The sequence below is a fragment of the Cryptotermes secundus genome, unplaced genomic scaffold (assembly GCF_002891405.2).
Source record: "Cryptotermes secundus unplaced genomic scaffold, Csec_1.0 scaffold690, whole genome shotgun sequence".
NCBI lineage: Eukaryota > Metazoa > Arthropoda > Insecta > Blattodea > Kalotermitidae > Cryptotermes > Cryptotermes secundus.
Window position 1 is genome coordinate 385,345 of NW_019740662.1, and position 25,377 is coordinate 410,721.

The window sequence follows — 25,377 nt, forward strand, 5'->3', positions numbered from 1 at the left end:
TGGATGTGGTAGGACAGTCCAGCCAAACTTTGCAATGTGCGCGGTGGTCGCCAAACTGGTATGGGATCTAGCGTTAGCGTGTTGCAAGCGAAAGGTTGTCTGCTTCTCTGGCCTGATCCGGGAAATGCGGGCTTTCAGCTTAGTCAGTGTCGTCTTGTAGCGTTCAGAATTGACAATCTCACCAGGCTCCAGGAAATCCAAGAAAATCACACCCCGCCTATCGCAAAAGACCGTGCACATCACTTTCCCTGCCAGTGCCTGTGTCTTGAACTTCTTTTTTCTTGTGGAATCCGGATGTCACTACTCCATGGACTGTCTTTTGGATTCCGGCTCGTGGTGACACCACGTGTTATCTATGGTGACGATGCTGTCCAGAAACTTGTCACCTTCAGCCTCAAACTGGTGCAACAGGTCCTGACAGACTTCCATTCGATGAGTTTTGTGGTCCTGTGTAAGCATCCGCAGGACCCACCTGGAACAAACTTTGCGATAATCCAGCTTCTCCAACATCGTTTCCAATGCATTACTGCCGATATTAAGCTGTGCACACAGTTCCCTGGTCGTTATCCACAGATCTATATGGATGAACTGATTGAGGCGCTGTTCATTGTGAGGAGTGGCATCTGAGCAGGGACGCCCGGGGAATGGCTTGTCGTGCACATCACTTTCGCCACTGTTGAAACGCACTACCCACTACCTCACTGTGCTAACATCCATTGTATCGTCTCCGTACACCTTTAGCAAGCGTCAATGGATGTCAGTGGGTGCAATTTGTTCGGCAGTGAGAAATTCAGTAACACATCTCCGTTTCGTACGCACTTCTATGTCAGACGTCAGACACCATTTTGGTAGACTGCTCTGCTGTCACTATCTGTTGCATGACAACCAAACTAACAGTACATTGGCGGGAAGGTTCAACCTGTACTACAACACCACCAACACCCAGCTCAGACGTTACATATATAAACCAAAAAAAATAGGAAGAGTTATAACGGAACGCCCTATGTATATCCTTGGTTCTTAGATAATGTAACAGGTCATAAACATAGTTGTTATGATGATGTAGTTACAAATTGTCTCAGAAAACTTTTTTGGAAATATTCACACATAGCTTTATATAAGTTTGTACAGGGATAAACTCTGGTAATAATGGAACTTCATTATATTGTAATTTTTCTCATACATAAGAAGTATTGTATGAATTATTTCATGTCTGGTCTAATGTGCACTTCTTTGCAGGGGAAAATCGCGATGTTGTGAAGATCCGCGGTCCTAAAGAAGATGTGGACAAGTGTTATAAGCATTTGATGAAAATTGTGAAAGAATTAAATGAGAGCAGCTATGAGACTGAAGTACCAATCTACAAACAGTTCCACAAGTTTGTTATTGGTAAAGGTGGTGCCAACATTCGCAAGGTGAGTATGATTGTGTGACCTCCAGTATTGAAGTTTGTACATATTCCACCTAAATGAGGTGTGCAATATTACACTTTTATGCTTCATAAACAAATCTGGAACTGTATACAACACTTTCCAGTATTCAGCTCTTTGTGATGTTTTTTCTCAAGTTGGTCAGATATAAGAACCAGTTATATTAATAGCTATCAGATTTCTTTTAAATCCATTAATTTGTTTAGGAGATATGTGATGCAACATTAAGTTCATATTGTTCAGAAAAGTTTCTGGGTCCTTAAATGTCTAATTAATGGTAAGGTGAGGTCTGCTGTCTTACGCAGTTTGTTGTATTGTTATCTCATATATGTCATCTGCCTGGTTATGCCTTCATTGACAGACTCTTAATTTCTTAACTTCTTGCTGTCTTAGCAATTGAAGGTAGAGCTCAGGTCAGTTATTCTCTTCCTGAAACATGAAAACATCTTAAGATATCATGTCCTCAGAGCAAGAACTGCTTCACTGTGTTTCATTTTGTAGCAGATGATATACTGTAATACAGGCTGTTTCAAAAAGAGCTTTACAACTTTGAAAGCTTATATAAATTTATACAGCAGACATACACAACATTTTGAACTGTCATAATGTAGCAAAACACACCAAGTTTTACCTTGGATAATTATGGATCAATGTGACTTTCATTGGTAATGCAGCAGACGTCCCACCTGTAGTCAGTCTCTTGCCACACGCTACGTAGCATCTCTGGCATCACTTCTGCAACTGAGGCAGTAATTCGCGTTTGGAGCTCAACAACATTTGCAGGCAAAGGTGGTACGAACACTCGATCTTTAATGAATCCCCATAAGAAAAAATCCAGGGGAGTAAGATCTGGGGAACGAGGTTTCCATGCTATCGGCGCCACTCTACCAATCCACCGACCTGGGAAATGGGTGTTGAGGTACTCGCGCACTTGTCCAAGGTAATGAGGGGGTGCGACATCTTGCTGGAAGTGAATGCGTCCTTCTTGGTCATTTTTATATAACTGGAATGAGGAACTCTTGGAGTGTGTCCAGATGTATGAGACCCGTAATGGTCGTCTCCATGAAGAAGAAGAAGGGGCCGTACACTCTTTCCTTGCTGAGGGCGCAAAACACGTTCACCTTTGGGATATCACGAACATGTTCCAGGGAGACCTGTGGATTTTCGCTGCCCCAGATCCTGCAATTGTGGTTATTGACCTTACCACTGACATGAAACGTGCTCTCATCACTGAAAATTACGGAGTCCAGAAACTTCTCATTGGCTTGTATCTGATGAAACATTTGCATACAGCATTCTTTATGAACCACCTTATTTGCATCTGTAAGGTGTTGAATGGTGGATAGTTTGTATGCTTTTAAGTGTAAACGTATTTGTAACACTTTCCACACAGTTACATTTGGAATACCAGTTTCCCGAGATGCACGTCGCATTGACTTTCATGGACTTCGAAGGAGGCTGTCCCTAATCTGTTCTACTGTAGCATCAGAAACACATGGCCGACCAGGTGGCTTGGCATGGCCCACAGAACATGCGGTCTGAACAAAATTCTTGTGCCAGGAGTAAATTGTAGGCCTATTGGGAGGTTCCTTGTGATACTGAGTGCGAAATTTCCTTTGAAATTGTGTAACAGACTTTGTTTCTTCAAACTAAAACACACAACGAGCTTGCTCTGCACCTGTGAAAGTAGCCATCTTGATTTAAACTGTGGGAGTGCTTGCGGTGACGGTATTGGGTACTACAGTACCACATGCATGAAACTCGGTGTGTTTTGTTACATTATGACAGTTCAAAATGTTGTGTATGTCCTCTGTATAAATTTATATAAGCTTTCAAAGTTGTAAAGCTCTTTTTGAAACACCCTGTACAGAGATATCACAAAGAATTGAATACTTTCAAAAACTGATTGTGAGAAAACTAAATGAGACACAAAAACAAATATTACAGTAGCTCAAGAAGATTTTTATCATCCTACAAGCTACAAGCATTAACCCCCCTCATGTAACCTTACTCATGTTCTGATGTTTCATGCTTTGCGTAAGGTACATATGCCAGAGGACTCCACATCTAGATGAATCCTGTTTTTGAGTTCCTGAAGATTTGTTGACAAAGCAGGACATAAATATTGTCTTGTAAGAGTCCAATAAGAAAAAGTCCACAGGTGTCAAAACGTGTGACCTGTGAGGCCAGGCATTTGAACATCCATAATCAATCCATCTTGGCAGCTTCTCATTTAGAAATCTTGTTAGTGCATTGTGATAATGGGGTAGTCCTCCATCTGGTTGAAATATCAAGTTTTCTTTTTATTTTTCATTAATCTGAAGCTTGAGCCAGTTCTGGATCATACACAAGTAAACAATTCTGGATACTCATCCTGCTAGGACTGTTGCCTGTGCAGAAACACCCTCTTTATGGAAATTGTTTATGCCACTCATGAATCCAATTTCTTCCCTATGGATAGTAATGAAACATATTTGTAAATAAACAGTGTACATATGTGGCTGACTTTGTCTCCACAAACCATATAAGATATGGAGCCTTTTCCACATAGCTCACCATTTTGACTCTGTCATGCTCTGAGTGCGTGTCTTGGTGATTTCAGGAACTTAATAAATTCCTAGGTTGATAAAAGAACTGTTTAAGTGTCTGCTTTCAACAATATGATGCTCGTTTTTGTTTCTCATTAAATTTACGCACAGTAACTATTTTAAATTGTTCAGTTCATTTCTCATATCCCTGTAACGTTGCAAGTAAATTTTAAAAAATGTTTGTTGCATATAGTTTCCGCTTTCAGTTACTGTTGTATGCTCACTCAGTTCATTTAAATCAGAAATGTGAATAATGCTGCAACTCACATCATGCAGATTCGTGATGAAACTCAGACCAAGATTGACTTGCCAGCAGAAGGTGAGAAGAGTGATGTCATCACAATAACCGGGAAGAAGGAGAATGTTCAGGAAGCCAAGGAGAGGATTCTGAAGATACAGAATGAACTAGTGAGCAATGTTTCTAAATATTTTAAAGCTGAGACATACCATATTTACTTGCATAATTTATTCTCCTTTTAGACAAAATTTAGAAAAGAAATGAAATGCATTTCCTATCCACAGATTTTAGGGCCGTATAAGATGGGAGTTTTTCCTTTGTTTTTAGAGTTAAAAAAACGGGTCTGTCTTGAATTCTGGTGAAAAATATGTATTGGTATTTCTAATATTGTAAGGTTTTGGTGGGTTAATGAATTTAAGGTGCTTCATGATGTAATGGTCAAAGGTCAGGAGCATGTTTCACGGGTCATTTGGAGAAAATGTCTCATGGACTGTAGGTCAGTTCAACACTGTCACTGTGTTCAGCACTAGCTTATTGTAACACTGAGTAAAAATGTGTTCTTATACAGTGGAACCTAGCTTAACGAGCACCTCTCATAACGAGTAATTCGCATAACAAGCAAAACAGATTGTAAATAAATGACTCGCTTAACGAGCAACATTTCACATAACGGGTGATGAGAGGGGAAGTCCCTTGCCCTTGCTACATCAGTCTGTGTTTAGCACTCGTTCCGCTAGCATCTTAGTGTCGCTTGTGATCACACATTTTTCCAAACTTGTGTTCAGACATATTTGTGATTTTTTTTGCAAAGTTTAATAACCCTTGCAAAAATGTCCCCGAAGGAAAAGCCACAAAAAGACAGCCATAAGAGAATAAAAATAACTGTAGGAATGAAACGAAAAATCATTGAAAAGCGAGAATGATGTGTGAGCGTGGCTGATCTAGCACGCACATACAATCGGTCTACATCAACGATTTGCATGATTTGAAGTTGCATTGTGTTTCACAGCAAGAAGTTGTGGAGGAGAGTTTGTCAGAGGAGGAGGAGGTAACAGCAAAGCAACAATCTTCTGGCGCAATAAGAGAAATGCTGAAAGCATGGGAAACTTTTTCATCGTACATTGAGAAGCATCACCCTAATAAGGCAGTGGCTATGCACACTACAAATTTATTTAATGTTAATGCTGTGTCGCATTTTCACCAAATTTTGAAGCGTCAGCAAAAACAAATGTCTCTAGACAGTTTTCTAGTAAAAAAGAATTAGATATGTATCATAAATACTAAACTACTTATTTTGATTTTTTTTTGTTTGTTTTCTGCAAATCGAATTCGCATTCCAGGTTGGTTCATTCCGCATAGAAGAAAAGATGAAGATGATTCACGCTCCTTAACAATGTATATATAATTTTCTTTGAATAAACGTTACACATAAAATTTTTTGAGTATTTTTTTCAGCATGGAACACATTATCGTATTTTACATTAATTTGTATGGGAAAAATTGTTTCGCTTAATGAGTGTTTCGCATTATGAGTAAGATTCTGGAACGAATTATGCTCGATAAGCAAGGTTGCGCTGTACTTATTATCATTTTAAATACTTAACAATTAAGTTGCAAGACTTACAACACATGTTCAAGGTTCTCTCTCATATTGTACCCATGTTTGTCTTTGTGTTGCAAGAGGAATATCCTCTAAATGTAGCAGTAATTTATTTTCTCTAAAATTCCTGTAATACACAGCTGCTAAACATCCCTTGATAACATGTTTTCCAATCAGGTTATTGCTCCACACCACACATTAACTGAAAACCTGTTTTTAAAGATTGCATCGTGTTGAGTATATACAATGAATATATATAATTTTTACCGTCAACTCAACAATGCTTTATTATTTAACTATTTGTTTATTTATATAGCATGCACTACATATTTTGACCTCACATGGGTCATCTTTAGGTGCTGCAAATTTCTCACACATTATTACCTAACTGCAACGTTAACATTCCCATTTTTAGAAATGGTTCGTACAAGTTAGTGTCTATTGAATTCACAAACTGGACAAAACTTAGACTAGACTTTGGTTAAAATTGCAATAAAATAGGAATAAAAATCAGAATAAAAACTGTACATGTGATAAGGTTATATACATGACAATAAGATTTTTTTATTATTCCTTAGGTGGTGTTTTTTATATTTCTAGTGTAATTGTTTGATGTTAACATGCATTAGTCTTCTGTTTATGAACTGTTTTTGAGTTTGTAGTTTTGAGTGATATATATTCTTTCTTTCTTGCACACATCTTCATGTGATGCCTTTACTTTCTGTACAGTTTCTTCGGAAAGCTTTTTTTTTCTTAGATTCTTTCATGGTTCAGCTACAATGCTTTGTTCCTTCTTCATCTTCTGCTCCTCCTCCTTTTCCTCTTCTTCCTCTCTTCCTCCTCCATCATCAGCAGCAACAGCAGCAGCAGCAAAAGTCTTCTTTAAGTCATTGTCTTCCTGAGAACGTGTTACTAGATTTGTCATGAAGTAGAGTATCCGGTTTCACTTCTTTGGATTTTGTAACAGTAATTTTTCTACAGAGCAAGGTCATGAGCCTTACATCCAACCCTCAACCGGTGACTTGCAGGGCTGTGGTTCAGGTATTCTAACCATCTCTACACTGGAAGTTCCTTCTTGATAGATGAGCTTTATTTACAATAAAATTAGAAACCCCAGATTCTTCTGCTGTCCTGTGACCTGTCCACCTTTTGGAACTGGTGTCAGTTTTATAACCTCATGCTTACAAGATGTTGCATTCATTGGTTACAGTGAGGTTACTGCGAATATGTATAGCTTAATTCCTAAACTGCCCATAATGAGTATTTGTTGTAGCATCAGTTCTCACACTATAAAGGAATTCTCATTATAATGGGCTTTCACTCTGTTGTCAGAATCCATTGAGTGATTTTGGCAGTGCAACATGCAGGAAAATGAACTGCCACCCATTCCCTTTTTTTATGAGATACTCATTTTATGGAAATGTAGTGAATGACTCAAATTAGGTATTTTGTAAAGTAGCAGAAGAGTACTTTGCATGAGAAGAATGTAGCATGTTAGTGAGCTTTAAGGCACATCAGTGTCAGTGTCTTATTTGAACCTAACTATATACAGGGTGGAGCAGAGGAAAAGCATGTTTTTCACATAAGAATAACTTTGTTGATTTTAAAGATAAAACTTTTTAATTACGCAAGAAAGAAAGCATTTTAATGCATTTTTAACTTACTTTACATACGGAAAATAATGTCAGTCAGATGACGTCCTTCTTGCTGGACACACATTTGGAGTGTCTCCTCAAAATTTTGCATCGCATTCTCCAACATGTCTTCCGGCATAGCTGCGATTTCGTGACGAATGGAGAGTTTCAGCTCTTGGATCGTTCGTGGTCTGTTCGTGTACACTCCTGCCTTGAGGTATCCCACAAAAAAGTCACAAACTGATAGATCAGGGGAGCGTGGGCCAAGAAACATCACTGAAACGGGATATCACATGTTGGGTGAACATGCATTGAACAACTTCCATTGATGCTCTTGCCATGTGAGCTGTGGCACCACCTGTTGGAACCACATTTGTCTCATGTTTATGCAATGCCTTAGGAGTTCTGGATGCAGGAAGTTGTTTAACATGTTGATGTAGCAACTGCAACTGCAGTCTCCCCCTCTTCAAAAAAACTAAGGACCAACGATCCCTAACTTAGAAGCACCGCACCATACTGTCACTTTTGAGCTGTGGAGAGGTATTTGGTGTACCTCTCATGGGTTCTCCACCGACCAGAACTGGCAGTTTTATTTCTTCACAAATCCATTCAGATAGAAATGTGCTTTCTCACCCATCATTACCACATTACCATCCTCAGTGAGAATGGCTAGCATTTCCTCAGAAAACTCTCTGCGTTGTGCAAAATTCCCTTCGGCCAGCTGCTGGACAATCGTTGTTTTGTAGGGATGAAATTGTAACTCTTCTTGTAAGATGCAATGTAGCGAACGATGTGGCATACCCAAAGCAAGAACCGCCCTTCTCACTGTGTGAACATTTTCTGGGGTCAGTACTGAACAAGGCCAGGTGGTTTCCTCTTCATAACAGATCCAGCAATTCTAAATGCTTCAGCCCATTGAAGCATAGTGTTATGATCTGCAATTGTTCCTCGACACTCAACATTGAACTTTCAACGGGAAAGACAGTAACTATGGAATCACTGTTTCTAAAAGACTGTTCGACAACAAACACATGATGCCCTATATTCCAACGCACCATGGCTACTGAAATTGCATTGTCTGTGCTGTCTGCTGCCTCACGCCCAAGGTCATCAACCCCACCCTTGCCGAGTACTAGCCATTTGGAAAACATGCGTTTCCTCTGCATTTCAGGATAACATAGTAACAGAGGAAATAGAGATCCCACCAAAGTTTTACAACTCCATGATTGGTGCTGGTGGAAAACTGATACATACCATCATGGAGGATTGTGGAGGTGTTGCCATTAAATTTCCTCAAGCAGAAAGTCACAGTGACAAGGTGAGTTGAAAATCCTCTGTCATTAGTTGCTAAAGAGGGAAAGTTGTGAATTGAACATGGGACCAAACAGTGCCAACTAGAAATATCTGCACATTCATTCTTTCTTGTAGTACGTAATCTCCTTTTGTTTGTTCTTGTACACAAAGGTGACAATTCGTGGTCCGAAGGAGGATGTAATGAAGGCAGTTCAGCAGCTCCAGGAACTCGCAACAGAACGACAGCTATCAAGTTACTCAGCCGAAGTTCGTGCTAAACAGCAACATCACAAATACCTGATTGGGAAGAATGGCGCCAACATTAAGAAGATTCGTGAGAATACTGGTGCTCGCATTGTGTTCCCTACTGACAAGGATGAAGATAAGGAGGCCATAACTATCATTGGGAAACAGGAGGCAGTTGAACGTGCCAAAGCAGAGCTTGAGGCAATTATAAAAGAAATTGTAAGTTTTAGGAGGACATTCCTTTATGTATGGGAATGAGAACTTTACATTGATGATAAAATTAAGAGCAGAACACTTTTTGTAAATTCGTGTTGTTTTACATTCCAGTCTGCTTTTCAAGGACATGATGAATATTACAGATGTAAATATGTTTTGAAATGTAGAGTTTTTGTAATTTTAAGTTGATATACAAATGTAAAAATATACCTCACTGTCTGTGCATATGATAAGGTTCAAATTTGAACTTCTTGCTGTTATGACATATAGCCTTGTTGCTAAGAGGTGACTGTGTAAACAGCGACCATTTCCTGGTAATTGCTCCAGTAGTGGCTATACCTCTGCCCCTGGCTCAAGCCCTCTTTTCACAGATTCCTGTACAAAGCTGTTTACTGAACTGAACTGAACAAACTAAGCTCCAGACCTCTCAGTTATACCATCTCAGCATGGACCATATAGAAAACACAACTCTTCCATTCTTGTAGTCACACTGTTGCATTATCAAGAATCTGCTGCCTAGCAATGAGAGTGCGTTCACCAAGCTGTTGCCCAGAAATAATTGCTCTTTACAGGGTCACTGATTAGCAGCAGGTTTATACACCACATTGCTCCATCCTTAAGGCTATTATGTTTATATGAGGAAGATTTAGACGAGCCAGGTATGAAATGCACATTAAACTGGGTTCATAATGCTGATTGGGAATTTTCATGATAAACCAGCATGTAAAAAGAAAAATTATGGAACTAAAGTTGAGCTAAGATTGTAGGACATGTGGGGCACACTAGATAGCCATGCCAAATTTGATAGAAAATCACCAGGAGGAATGAGGCTTATGAAAGCAGTATAACTATTGTGTTTGGAGGAATAGGTTGTTATGATGTGAAATTATATCTACATGCATAAGAGTTTGAAGTGAAACATTTTTGCTGACCACGTAGACCTTAAAAGCAGTAGTGGATTCACCCAGATGCTTCTTATCACACTGCTCCCCTGACCCTTATCTCTTGTATTACATCAGAGCATGCCCTGTTTGTGTGGGAGTAAGAATACACTCTTGCTGACCAAATGTAATGGATTTGTATCTGTGTGCATACAGCCACAGCTTCCTGACTGCAGATGACCATTGCAATCTATTGTTACGTAGTAGGTGGTTACAGATAATGAAATAGTATAAATATAACAAGTGAGACTGGTCAAGTAAATCAACAGAACTGAAGTCACCCTCTGGTTGTGGATGATGATTAACCAAACCTATATTTAAAACCCAGAACTAAAATATAATTCCACCATGTTGACTCACATGCTGATCAAGCACTTCTTCCAACTCTGGAGAGTGACAACCAGCTCCTCTCAAGCCACATACTGTTCAGCCCTAAACCAGAATGAATGAACATCATGTTGTATACTTCAGGTAGCGGCCTCCGTAGTCTAGGGGTGATGTTCCCACCTCATGACTCAAGGTACGCGGGTTCAAACCCGGTGGAGGTCGTGGAATTTTTAAGGGCAGAAAAATTCAGGGAACAAGTCCTCCGGGAGGGACTTTAAGCCGTGGGTCCCGTGTTGTAGATTTACGATACGTAAAATAACCTCATGTCTCTAGGAGACCTCTGAGCTAAATTAGGCAAAATGTTTCCCGCCCGAGTAGTTTCCAATGCCTCCGGTAGATGGCGAAGTATTAGGTACCGCTGCCAGAGGAGGGCCGACCTCACTGACAGAAAGGGACTAACTGTCAGATACCACTGCCAGTAGAAGGCCGAAACCTCGCTGGCAGAAAGGGAACAGTAGTGAGCACCAGTACCGGTAGGGTATGGAGACGGTAGAAATTCAAAGGCGGACACACAATAGATCAAACTGGTCGCGGTGCATGGGGTAACCCACCCCCTCAATACTGAATAACTGAATACTTCAGGTAGGACAAATAAGGGAGAGAGTAGAAGGGATGAGTCACCAGATGTTACAATGACATCTAAAGAGGGCCTGAGTTTTTCATGGTTCAAAAGAAAATGTATACTGTATATATATTAGCAGTTCATTTTCCAAAGAATGTGACATGACTTTCTTTCTCCCCAGGACAATATTGTTGAAAGTGACATGAGTGTGGAGCCAAGACATCACCGACATTTTGTGGCTCGACGTGGAGAAGTCCTTAATCGCATCTCAGATGAGTGCGATCATGTAATGATCTCTTTCCCCCGCCCAGGGGTGCAGAGTGATAGGGTGGTCCTGAAGGGAGCGAAGGATTGCATTGAAATGGCAAAACGGAGGATTCAAGAAATTGTTGCTGATCTGGTAAGTCAGTGCTTACATGCCCATGATGAAGACATGTTTTGGAAAGTGACTTCTTATATTTTGCCATTCAACATGTTTGGTAGTATTTAGACTGGCACAGTGTGTTTGTGTGTGGAGTTTGAAATGTATATAAACATGCAGTTCTGACAGACAGCACATTCTACTTGAATCCTTAGTAGAGTGAAACTCCCATGTAAGATCTTTCGGAAACAGTGGATCTAACAGTAAACTGAGGAAATTTAACACTTAGATCATTGAAATTGAATATTAAGTGAGGGAAAACCCTAATTTGAGGAGCATCATGTGGGGATCCACTGTACTACTACTTCTCACTCATTTGATTCATATATATTTGATATTGGGAATGTGATTTTCTCATGCAATTTCCAACCTTTAAAGCAAGAGTTGAGGCAGGAGACATGTTTTTTGCATATATATTGTGGTATATTTGCTCAAAGCCAGAACTGTGAAGCCAACAGGGAGAGCTTTTGCTAGGGAACAGCTCTGCAAACATGCCTGTTGCTACGCCACAGATTTGTAAGACACAGTAGTGGAGTAACTGGGAAGTGGTGTTCTTTGCGTGGTCCATGTGATGCAACAATAGAAGACTTGTTGACACTGGTGTTTTCTGTGTGGTCTGTGCTGAGGTGTTATAAGCAGGACAAGTCTAGAGTTTAGTTAGTTGTGAGACAGTCTCCAGCCTGAAAAGATGTGAACATGGAAGCTGAGGAAGCTATGGCATTTGAAGACATTACCAGGCAACAACCAGCTAAAGTACAATGGACTGAGAAGACTTCATAGATGCTGTAGTGAACTGCAGAATTTGTGAATTGGCATTGCCACTGTAGTTATTTGTGGTTACATTCTGTAAGAGTTCAGTAAATCCAGTTACCAATCCAAAACCCATCTGTAGTTACTCAACCAATTGACAATATATATATATATACATACATACATACATACATGTACAGAGATGTCTAAAAAAATGTACTCACCCTTTGATATTCAATATCTTTGGAACAAAATGACAAGTAGTTACAATTCTTGCGCAGAGAGGGAGTCATTGTATGTGTTTGAAGTGACCCCCATCAGCAGCTAAACAGCGTCAATGCTGCCAAACTGCTGAGCGAACTACGAGTGTCAGTGTGTCTGGTGTGATGGCTGCACACGACACTTCGATGATTTCTTGTAGTGCGTTCAGTGTAGCTGGCTTTTGTTGATAAACTTCATCCTTCAAGGTTCCCCTTAGGTAGAAGTCAGGAGGTGTTAGGTCAGGAGACTGTGGTAAGCACTCAGTAGCACCTCTTCGACCTATCCATCATCCAGGTAGAGTGTCATCCAAGTATACCCTGACATCTCGATGGTAGTGAGGTGGAGCACCATCTTGTAGGTAAAATCTCTCATGTCCAAACAGCTCTCAAATGGCAAGGAAAATCGATGTCTGAAGCATATCGAGAGCTGGCCTTGTTACTATCTGTGGTCGTCCCGATCTTTGCTTATGCACATCATGAACAGTACCGTTGGCATCAAATTTATCCCAAATACGGGCAGTTGTTCGACATGTTGGTGGCTGAGTTCCAAACTCATTCTGCCATTGTCGTTGTACCTCTTTAATGTTTTCGTACTTCCAGTACCACTTCAATACAGCCTTTCATTGCTCAAAGAACAACCTTTGAGCCATTGTTGCTGCTGTCTTCTGCTCACAGCACGCATGCGGCATGACATTCACGTGACTCGTGACCTTCACTGTCTGTTGAGAAAACATTACACTACACTACCACGCAAGAATTGTAGCTACATGTCATTTTGTTCCAAAGATATTGACTGTCAAAGAGTGAGTACATTTTTTTGGACCCCTCCTGTATATATATCAAGTATGTGTTTATTTATTTAATATCATTCATTTCAACTGTGCTCCTTTCTTAGCGTCATGTTGCAGACATTGTGTCTTGACTCTTACATGTCTTGACACATGCTAGTGTGTGGCCTACCCTAGGCCTCACACTCACAGCTAGTATGGACACTGTGGAAAAGAAATATTTTTTGAGACCTGCTTGGAATCAAACCACAATTCCTCAGGCCCCCTCCTGGACCCCTCCTGTATATATAATCAAGTATGTGTTTATTTATTTAATCTCATTTGTTTCAACTGTGCTCCTTTCTTAGCGACATGTCGCAGACATTGTATCTTGACTGTTACATGTCTTGACACATGCCAGTGTGTGGCCTACCCTAGGCCTCACACTCACAGCTAGTATGGACACTGTGGAAAAGAAATATTTTTTGAGACCTGCTTGGAATCAAACCACAATTCCTCAGGCCCCCTCCTGGACCCCTCCTGTATATATAATCAAGTATGTGTTTATTTATTTAATCTCATTTGTTTCAACTGTGCTCCTTTCTTAGCGACATGTCGCAGACATTGTATCTTGACTGTTACATGTCTTGACACATGCCAGTGTGTGGCCTACCCTAGGCCTCACACTCACAGCTAGTATGGACACTGTGGAAAAGAAATATTTTTTGAGACCTGCTTGGAATCAAACCACAATTCCTCAGGCCCCCTCCTGGACCCCTCCTGTATATATAATCAAGTATGTGTTTATTTATTTAATCTCATTTGTTTCAACTGTGCTCCTTTCTTAGCGACATGTCGCAGACATTGTATCTTGACTGTTACATGTCTTGACACATGCCAGTGTGTGGCCTACCCTAGGCCTCACACTCACAGCTAGTATGGACACTGTNAGAAGCCAACATTCCGTTAGACAACGCAGGTGGGAACAGAGACAACTTATAAAGCTGGTGGCCTAAAATCATGTAAGTAGAAAAAGAATTTATAACTTAAAATTAGATTTTAAAAAGCCGGCCGCACGTGTGGAATGCGCGACGACATATGGCGTCATTCGTCCCCTTGACTTTATTTTCATGACGCCATATGGAGTCGCTTGGCTCTTAAAGGTTAATGGGGTTTTCGATTAATTGTGATTTCCATCCCCACCATTATTCCGGATAATCGAGATTTGAGTGTAGTTATAAAATGAGAAATACTTCATAAAATTAAAATTTTGCTATCTTGTTCTGTAAGCAAATTTGATTTTCAGGAATCCATGGTCACTATAGAGTGCATAATTCCTCAGAAGCATCACCGTACTGTCATGGGTGCGAAAGGATGCAAGGTGCAGGGAATCACATATGAGTTTTGTGTGAACATTAAGTTCCCTGACCGTGATGCCCAAGGTATGGATCGTTGGTACAGTATAACATATTTATGTCCCTCAAATGTATGTTTTCCCACTGCCATCTTGTAAGTAATACAAAATCAGCCAATACAGTTGTCATGGTAAATAAGCAGAATGTGATCAGCAGGAATATACAGGGTGTTTCTAAATTATTTTTGGAATTTTTGTGGCCTATAAACAGAAATCCTGACAATAATTTAAAATCATCCTGTATATTCAAAACATTGTCCTAATAAGGAAGCAATTCTTTATTTCAGTACAGTTTGCTGGAACTTTGATAAATTTTCATTGAATAGTAGGTGTGTAATATATCCACAAAATTATAGTAACATTTTTAGGTCAACAGGAATGTTACTCATTAGATTGCCCAAATAAGTAAATAGTTCCATTATTTCAGTACAGTTTGTTTTAAGAAAGACTTTGAGAAAAGAATGGGCACCTTTCCTAATACCTTATAGTACTTTAAGGAAAATATGCCATTGCCTGAATATTATGAAAAAATCATAAAGTGTAATATGATGATCTGCTTGCAGTAAAACTCTTAACGAGCAGAAAACTGTGGGAAAGTGAAAGTAGAAATGGAGAAAGCTAAATATATGTGGCTTATGTTTCTACGTCAAACCACCGTACAGTGTAGAACACACCATACACACTGAACGTGTATATGCCCAGACAAGAAACATATGCCACATTGCAAGTTTATACAGGATACATAGCATGGGAATACCAAATACCCACATACCATCGAAACTTGTACATCATTGGAAACTTGTCTTTGGGCCTCATATACCGGGCTTATTACGTAGAATTTCTGTAGCAAGACCTATGCAACATACACACCCATTTCTACAGTGTAGCAGGAACCCCCCCCCCTAAAATAAATTTTAGTTGGAATACAGATCCCTAACGCTACATGTATGTGTTAATACTGTAACGTGTTTCGTTACTGAAGACGCCGTAGAGATGGTTAATTGGTTTATTTAACAATCTACAAGTAACGGCTACAATTACTTATCACCCAGTTGCGGGGTTTCACACTTTACAAACCCTACAACCAAACCTCTTCACACTATCTTCAATAGTCTTCATGTATTAATAACGCGGGAGCTATACAAGTCTCCCTGAATTACACACTTTCACTCGTCACACGCCGCTGGCTAGATTCCAACTCTGCTCGCAAGATGCTGCCTTGAGAACTGTTGATAACACACTCCCTCGTAGGCTTGGAACTATCTTCGGCGATGGCCACGTTATAACTCGGCGTCTGCCCACATTACNTTATTACGCGAGCGCTACGTGCCGCTGGGGAGGTCGGGGTCAACATGTCACAATACCTTTTGTATACATCTATCATACTTTTAATATGTTTTAGTAATATTTCAGCATTTTATATATATTACACCTTTATTCTATCTTTTATTATTTTTATTATTTTTGTTATTCTTAATCGTGGATTTGCTATTTTAACTATACACTAATCTGAGGCAAAGTTTTTATGTTAATTTTGAATACAATGCGTTGCACCGATAAGGATCCGTATCGGTATTTCAATAACTATACATATACTTCCCTGATGATGGTTATGTATGACCGAAACATGTTTCAGTAAAATAAAGATCTAAATGTAATACTGAAGTATTTGTTGTCTTGATGGTAGCATAGTTCCTACATATTATGGTACATTATGTATAGAGGTAAAAAATGATACTGTGAGAGATCAAATTTTATTTGACTGCAATGTTACATTTCAGAGGAGTATCATAATCACCAGGATGAGGGGCAACAACCAAATGGTAATGTGGAGGAACATGAGCCTGTACGTGTGTGTGATGTGATCCGTATCACCGGAAAGCGAGAAAACTGTGAAGCAGCTCAGAGAGCGCTCTTGGATTTAGTACCTGTTACTGTTGAGGTTAGTAGCTAACTAACTCAATGAATTGGCTCCTTCAGAAGCTGATATTTGCTCATGTGAAAGAGCAGCTCCCACCTTTTATGGAACCCAAAAGTTCATTACCGTATTCACAAGAGTCCACCACAATGTATCAGTATTCACTGAAATGGATTGACTTACCGTTGTGATTTAGGAATCTGACAATTTTGTTAGCCACAGTGTGTGTGTTCTTTGTTTTTAGGTTAATGTTCCCTTTGATTTTCACCGTTCTATCATTGGCCAGAAGGGAAGAGATGTACGTGAACTCATGGAAAAGTATGATGTTCATATTGTATTGTCCCCAGCAGATCAGCGACTGGATATTATAAAGGTAAGTTGCTTCATATCTTGTGCCTTTCTTGTGTTTGTCTTTTTGAAGCATTGGGTTCCCATTATTTGGCTGCTCTTGGTTATAATTAATCCTGTGACCACCAGATGTAAACATTAACTGCTTGTAAACGTTTCTGCTCTATAGACTTTACTTTGAAATTACTTACCTAAGAATTGCATGTATTAATGTTTTTAGGGAAACTGAATCAAATTTGCTGTGCAGGAACAACTTTCTTAATTTTTATTTATGTAAATACATTGATTAATACACTTAGGAAGTTACTGGTAACTGCTTTTACTGTCAGTAACTTTTGAAAAAGTTTGTCCAGTGCCTATAACTCTTCGCACAGAGATTAGATTGCATACAGGCTTTTGACTGTGCACTGTAGGATGTCATGAATGGCTTGTAGATAATAGCTATAACTCTGAAGGTACTGCTCATACATTGTTTCATAGCATTTTGAAAGTGCTTTGCTCTTATCAGTAGTTCTTCTGACCACCGCCATCTGTGATAGCATCCATTCCATCACTTAGTTAATCAAAATATATTTTTGCATGGTGGAAGGAAATCAGCACAGATACATTTTTTGAAAGTGGTACTGATGATGTTTCCCTTGAAAACTGGACCGTGTGTTATAAACTTGTTCATGCTTCGTTTCATGCATATTCTCCCCTTGATGTCATTGTGCATATTGAGTGTAGACCCCATTCTTTATAAATCTCCTGCAAAGATACATTTCCCAGTGGAGTTTCAAGTCATATGTATTGATATTCCTGTTTATATCCTGGTAGGACCTACTAATGAGGTGACTATTGGCATCTGGAGTACTTACACACTGCAAATAATCATATTGTTATGTTGCCGAATACTCTTGAAATTAACAGGAGACATATACAAATAGTTTCCTCAAATACAGCCTGTAGAAATCAGAGATAAACTAAATATATTAATATAGGAATTCTATTTGTTGTTTCATATAGGCTACCCAATTCCATAGAAAGTCATTCCTTATTAGAAACAGAAGACTTTTAACTCATTCATAACCTAATACATAACTTACTTTGCTGTAGTGCTCCAAAATTTGTTGCTATTTCAACCAAAACTTCCACAATTCAGAGCCTTCACTCGCTGTTACAGAACTCTCTCTCTTTCTGTGCGCGGGCATGTGTGTGTGTGTGTGTGTGTGTGGGGGGGGATCTATCTCTCTCTCTGTCATGTGCAGAGAGAGAGAGCACATGCACATGCAAAGGCCTTTGTGATCATCAAATTCTCTGGTACTCAAAACAATCACTGCCTATTTCCCATCTGAATCATCTTTAAATGAAGTACTGTAATTTTAACGAGATAAAAGCTGTCTCCTTATTATACATGTTTGTATGGTTACTCTTTAATATTTGTGAGTGAGTTCTGAAGTAGTGCTGCCAGTATTGTCAATCTTGCAGGAACCAAGTTGTTATATTCTCATGCTGTTTCAGATATCAGGTACTCCAGCCTGTGTTGAAAGAGCAAAAGAAGCAATTGAGGAGCGATGCAAGGAGCTCGAAGCCGAGAGGCAAGACCGCATTTTGAAATCATTTGAACTAAAGGCAAGAAAGATATTTACTAATTTCATACCCATCCCATACCCATACTGTTAGCCTTTTATTGCTAGTTTTATGTTTAGAGTGAATACTTTTAATTTGAAAATTCACACACATACTTCTGTCCTTTAAGATGAATCTTAATGAATGTTGTGTGTGTATATAAAATAAATACTAAAGCATTCAATTTTGACAGTTACAAGGATATCATGAATGTTAAGGGAATGAAAACCATCAAGTAGGAAACATGTTGCAGAAAATCTGTAAAACTACCATATATTATTTGTGCTAATAAATTATTTGTAGCTGATGTAGACACTTGGAAGACCAAGGAGATGGGAGGATAATATTACGGTTGTTCCATTGTCCAGGTAGTCACTGATTTTTCACAGTAGAGACCTGAATTCAGTTTCAGAGTGTGCTATGTAGAACTTTTGGTGGGCAGACTGCCACTGGAACAGCTTTTTCTTTAAGTCTCTTGATATTTTGATTATTTTACCAGTGTTTTAGCCATATATATCATTGTCCTTCTCAAAGGCTGGTAAGAAAGGCCCATTTAAGGCTGTAGCACCAAGGGAATTTCACACCCCACACACATCATCATCAGAATAACATTAACTCTTTGACTGGCGTGAAGGGTATTTAAATGCCATCCCTGTCCTGGCAGACTCTTTAAGCTTTAAGTTGCTAAATTGCATGTGTTTACTTTTTGTAAATAACTTCAACAAAAGTTGGTTTTTAAAAACGAAATTTTCAGGAACTAATAAAAAGACAATATTTTATGCAAAAGATGTCTTTTCATACCTTTTTAATAGTTTTCCTTCGTGTGATAAACATTGAAACATGAAAGTTTGCAGAGAGCCACACCACAGCTTGCACACATGACACTTGTTTCTTTTCTAATCTGGTGCTTAGCACACATGCGACACTTTCTAATGGCACCATTCTTCTTCTTGTTACTGGGAGGAACATGGACCATTTTGTGTATTTTTAGGCCACCCTTTAGGCAATTTGCTGGGTCCTTCACTGGTGGTTTTTTCAATGTCTCGGGTTGAGGCGTGACTGCACTTGAGTCTGAAACAATAGATTCGTCATCCACTTCATTCCTTGACTCTTCTCCCTCTCCACACTGTTTGTTTGGTTCTGTCATTTTTTCTGCACAGTTCAATATAAAATCTTTGAATTTGTATTTTCTCTTCTTGTATTTTTCATTGTGTTCTTTTTGAATAGAATGAAACTATTTAATGCTGCCATTTGCAACAGGAAAAACACCAGTTTCCTTGTCCACTTTACAGTTTTGCGGGAACAAGGATAATAATACAGCATTTGATCTGCCCTGTCAACCCCTCTCATATGTTTATTGTAGTCCCCAATTACCTCGGGTCTGCATATTTTTTCTCCTTTGCAATTCGTTTTTGCAGATTCCACGATTTTTGCTGTGTTAAAAGTGGAGATAAGTTTGACGTCTCTTTTTATCTCTCCACACCTGTATGAGAACCTGCCCCTTCCTAGAAAACACAGATTTCCCTTTCTTCAAACTTTTTACCTCATCCTGTAGTTCTTTAGGAGCTCCTCTGTCCATTCTGAAGGTACCACACACATAGGTATTTCTCTGTAATAACATCTCACACAATTCTACACTATTGTGTACCCTTTAGCTAGAAGCTGGGGCCCCAACAGATTGGCAACTAATTCCTTTATAGGGCTTGATTTTCCGCAATACATTTCAAAATTCCAAATATATCCGCTTGACAATTCACAAACAAGATAAGCCTTCATACTGTACTTATCAGGTTTGTCAGGCATATATACTCGGAAGATAAGACGTCCTTTCCAAGCGATCATTCCTTCATCTATTGCAGTTTCCTTTTAAGGGATATATGTGTTTCTAAATTTCCCCACCAATGAGTCTATAATTGGCCTAACTTTATACAGGCAATCTTCACAGTCAGCTGGTCGTGCATCGTTGTCTGCAAAATGAAGAAATTTCGAGATCTGTTGGAACTGCCGCAAAGACATCTTTTGTCCATACCATGGAGTGTGAAATAGGGGCCTAGTGGACCAATATTCTTCAATTTTTGGACGTTTGTCAATTCCTGTCATGAACACAATTCCTAAGTATGTCCACATTTCATCTGGTGTGACATATTTGTAATTGTGTTCTCGAGAGTGAGGAGCTAATTCATGTGTTTTGAAGTGCTGGTGAGCATAGCGATTGGTTTCAGTTGTGATCTGATTCACTAAATCGTCATCCAGAAAAATTTTAATCCATGAAAAGGGGTGCATTTTATGTGTTATATCAGTTTTGATCCCGGAACTACTAGTAAATGGATATATTGTTGGTACAGTGTCTCCGTACGTCCATGAGATGGGCGTGTCAGACACCGCACTCGTGGTGGCTAAATGTTCATGATTATTGTCTTGTGGATCATTGTCTATCACTGTATTATTGTCACTATCAATTTCATCTAATTCAGGAATCATTATTTCATCGCCACTTTCATCATCAGCACAATCTCGTTCACAACGCTTTCCAGCTGGTCTGTAGGAACACTCCAACACTTGCTACGAGAAGCCATGGCAAAACTGAATGAATGTAAAATATTTTATGACCTTTCCTTTCTCAGAGGGTTCTGACAGTAATATAGACCCCCACAAAGTCAACAAGGGTTCTTTACAACCATGCACAAAAACTATCATAAATATGTCTTTGGTTGATGAGTGTCAAGACAGCAAAGAAGGGAAGAGTGTATCAAAGCGCTAAAACATGCCAACGCCAGGGAATGGCTGGCATCGTTCGGGCATAAAAATGCGCCCGCGCCAATCAAAGAGTTATGAAAAATCTTACAGTAATAGGGTGTGGATGTGATTCATGATCATGCTCCAGTAGCAGGCTTGGTATTAGCAATGTTTAATCTTTGAATGAGTCAGCTGACACTCTGACTTCATTGTTGATATATGTGTATAGTAAACTTTAAGTGGTTTGGTATCCAAGCGTTTGGAATTATAATGCAACCGGCTAAAATGTCACTAAAACTTTACCATTTGTATAAAGTTACTCAAAAAACAAAGTTGCAACGTGCATGTCTTCACCCACAATGCAGTACTTTTCCGAGCCACCATTAGCAGCATTCCCCATTGTCTTCCCTCATGCAGATGCCCTTATAGTCATTGTGATCCATGATTACACTAGAAGTTAGTTGAATTTGTGGTCACATTACTAGTATATTTGAGACCTAAGAGGACTTCTATTTAAGAATTAAAGTGAGAAATATTCATTTGGACTTCTAGACAGAAAACAGAATTGTGTAAAAGGCTGGAAATAGGTGAAAATTGGGCAGATTTATGTAACTGGAACATCCCACTTCTCATACTGGGAAGTTTACTGTAATATGTAATTCTTAAAAAAAGAAGAAGAATATGTAAACTTCCATTGAATCTATAATTTTCAACAAAAACTTTACTTAAGAAACACTGTCAGTTAATACAAGTTTTTATTATTACTGGTGTTGTTAGTTTTAGACAGGCTAACATGAGAAAAAAGTTATGATACATGCTTAGTTCACATGAATTTTTACTTCCTTTTTAGATTGAAGTCGACCCAGAATACCATCCTAAGATTATTGGGAGGAAAGGAGCTGTTATCTCCAAAATTCGATCTGATCATGGTGTACAGGTCAATTTCTTAAAGAAGGGTGATCCTGAGGAACATATCATAACCATCACTGGGTACGAACAGAACACACTAGCAGCCAGGGATGACATCATGAAGATTGTCAACGAATGGGTAAGTCGAGTGCTAGTAACTTCATATGTACATGGTACACTGACATGCCATTATATTATCTTTAGTTTACATTAGAAATTATTCATTGAAATAAAGATGTGCTGAAGAGAATTTAAGTATGTAACAATTCCAGAATATGTCTGATAAATAATAAATGCAATCCTTTTGGTCTCTAAAAATGAGTTGTCTTCCAGTGTTATGTACACATAGGTAGGCTTAACCTCAGGGGTCAGCAGTGCCCCCAAAATTCAAATTTTTTTACAGAATGAAAGAAGCTTATGAGTTTACCTGTAAAAGTGAAAGTAAAGCTATCCCTGTAACAGGCCATGAAGGCCCATAGGGTTGTGAGAGGTTAAGGGTCCCACACTATCTAGACAATCGGCTCAAAGATGGCGGTAAGGTTGTCAGCCTTACAAGCCGGACGCGCTTTACTCCCCATGAAAATTATTTATTTAATTCCTGGTACTCATTTCTGTTAGAGGCTGAGTGAACCCCAGGGCCATAGTGTGGCCAGAAGATGAGATTACCTGTATCTTTAGTATTCAGTCACCTCCCAGCATTCTAACTACATCTGAAGAACACCATATGAAACCAGCCTGCATGTCATACAGAGATGATGATCATAGGTATCAGTACATTATACAAGGCATAACTATGTATTTACTTAAACACGAAACTTCTTGGGCTGACCAATCATGGCACATCCTCACATACTAAAAACACATACTACATCAATAGACATCAGCATCAACAAGAATCATTAACAGCATACACACCCAGTCAGCACCATAACATATGTGTGTTCACAATATGTTGTCAGTTTAAATGTAAATATTGATGTTAATTAGAGCCATATGATTGTAGATATACAGTTCAGTAATGATAGGTTTATAAACTCATGAGTATTACCTGATGATGTTTTAGGTTGAAACATGTAGTGGATATGGTATATATAATAAAACAATTATTAACACTTTTAATATCAGTTCTGTTTATTAGTTGTTGTGTTGATGACCACTGAAGTACTTTATAAGGTCACCTTGCTGTCTGTCTGTGTAACCCTCCTCCCCTGATTACTGAAAAGTGGAAGTTGGCCTGTTTGTATAATGTCAGGGCAAACCACAGAGAATAAACCACATCCACCAGTTGGATGCATCATTTTCTGTGCATCCTTGTCATATCAAAGGAAAGCAGTAAATTAGTTCTTCCCATACCTTCTTGTATTGTCATGTAAAAAAAAAAGTTTTCAACCAGGCATTAAGCTGTCTGTGCATGCTTCCTTCAGCTCTTGGTTGCTGGCAAAATGATGGCCTCTTAAAATGCCTTTGAAGGATCAAAACAGATGAAAATTCACTGGGTAAAGGTCAGAGATATGGATGTATGATGAATGAACTGTGATCACAAAATGTAGCTGATGGTGTGGTTAAATGGTATGGGCACCAGTATGGGTATGGTCATTGTCATGTAACACCTTTTGACAGTTGTCTTCAGCATTTACTCTGAATTGCCAGTTTTAGCAGCTCACTGCAACATGCATTCTTTTTCACGACACCTTTTTCCTGATAATGTTCAAGGATTTGTCCCTGCAAATCCCAGAATAGTGTGATGAGCATAAATTTTCCCATTGCTGGTTGAGATTTGAATGTATTTTTGATGGAGGGTGTCAGATGTTGCTGTCTGGTCTGTAGCAATGGTCCCATGTTTTGTTATCAGTGATGGTGTGACTTGGCATCACTTTCCTCATTTATATTGGTCTGAAAGGTGGTTACAGATGTCCAAACAATCGTGCCTGTGTTGCTCCACGAGTTGTTTTGGAACCCATCTTGCACAGACCTTATAGACGTGAAGTCTGTAGTGGATGATTTCATGGAAAGAACCATGACTAATCTTAAGTTCTTTAGCCATTTTATTGATTGTCACACTTTATCTGTCGAGAATTGGAGCATGAACTGTGGCAGTAAAAATTTATTCTTTGGTATTAACTAAATATATTTGTTAATTAATTAGTTGAGGGATTTAGTTTGGCTCTGTATTTGAAAGAAGCTTATGCCAAGTCTTGGCATTCGGTTGTACAACAGATGCAAGAGAGTATATATTGGGAAGTAGAAGACTTTTGTGAACAGTCATCTTGAATAAGAAACTGAAGCTTAACATTAACAGAGAGAAATGACCTCCTGACAGCCCTTCATGTTCAGTGCCACTTCTCTCCGTGACTGTCCTTCTCACTTCACTCCTGTTTATTGCTCTTTATCTTAATGTTCAGGTATCATGGAGGTACAACTTCTTTATTAAAACTGTCACAACACAACTATATCAAGATCAATGCCTAGTTTTGGCTCTGTTACATGTTTCGGCTATTAATAGCCATCATCAGGCAAATACATGGGTAACATATATACACCACTGAACTGCAGTACTGGTAAAATTGGATACAATAATATTACACGTAATTATATAAAATACTTGACGTAAAAATACAATAAATTAGATTATATAGAACAAAAGTTATAGTATAAAACAAGAATAAAATCCTTCGTTTGATGCTTTACATCATCGAGTCAGTCGTTGGTTTTTGTAATTTTGTTGCGTTCCCACAGACAAATTAGAGTATTCTATATTTTGTATGTTATAAAAAATGTTATTTGAGGCTTGTGATGTAGATATAGTAATATTAATGTTAATTTGAAAATTATTTTGGAGGCTCGTGATGTAGATGTAGTGATATTAATGTTAATCCGTGGGAGCGCAACTAAATTACAAAAACCAACGACTTACTTGATGATGTAAAGCATCAATCGAAGAATTTTATTCTTGTTTTATACTATAAGTTTTGTTTTATATACTCAAATTTATTGTATTTTTACATCAAGTCTTTTATATAATTAATAATATTGTATCCAATTTTACTAGTACTGAAGTTCAGTGGTGTATATATTGTAACGTGTCTTGCGTTACTGATCCCACTTCTGACA

At 38.8% G+C, this 25,377-nt stretch overlaps 1 protein-coding gene across 3 annotated transcripts in view; it reads left to right on the forward strand.

Moving 5' to 3' along the window:
• The window catches only part of LOC111872534 (vigilin), a 55,138-nt gene that overhangs the window by 25,859 nt on the left and 3,902 nt on the right, over positions 1–25,377 (forward strand). For 2 of the 3 annotated variants that reach the window (XM_023866551.2, XM_023866553.2), the window contains 10 exons: positions 1,240–1,415; positions 4,295–4,426; positions 8,662–8,808; positions 8,955–9,248; positions 11,317–11,535; positions 14,640–14,775; positions 16,529–16,689; positions 16,910–17,038; positions 18,514–18,624; positions 22,208–22,405. In XM_023866551.2, coding sequence (XP_023722319.1) covers positions 1,240–1,415; positions 4,295–4,426; positions 8,662–8,808; positions 8,955–9,248; positions 11,317–11,535; positions 14,640–14,775; positions 16,529–16,689; positions 16,910–17,038; positions 18,514–18,624; positions 22,208–22,405 — 1,703 coding nt within the window. The remainder of the gene's footprint in view (positions 1–1,239; positions 1,416–4,294; positions 4,427–8,661; positions 8,809–8,954; positions 9,249–11,316; positions 11,536–14,639; positions 14,776–16,528; positions 16,690–16,909; positions 17,039–18,513; positions 18,625–22,207; positions 22,406–25,377) is intronic. The other variant, XM_023866552.2, reaches the window with a different exon arrangement.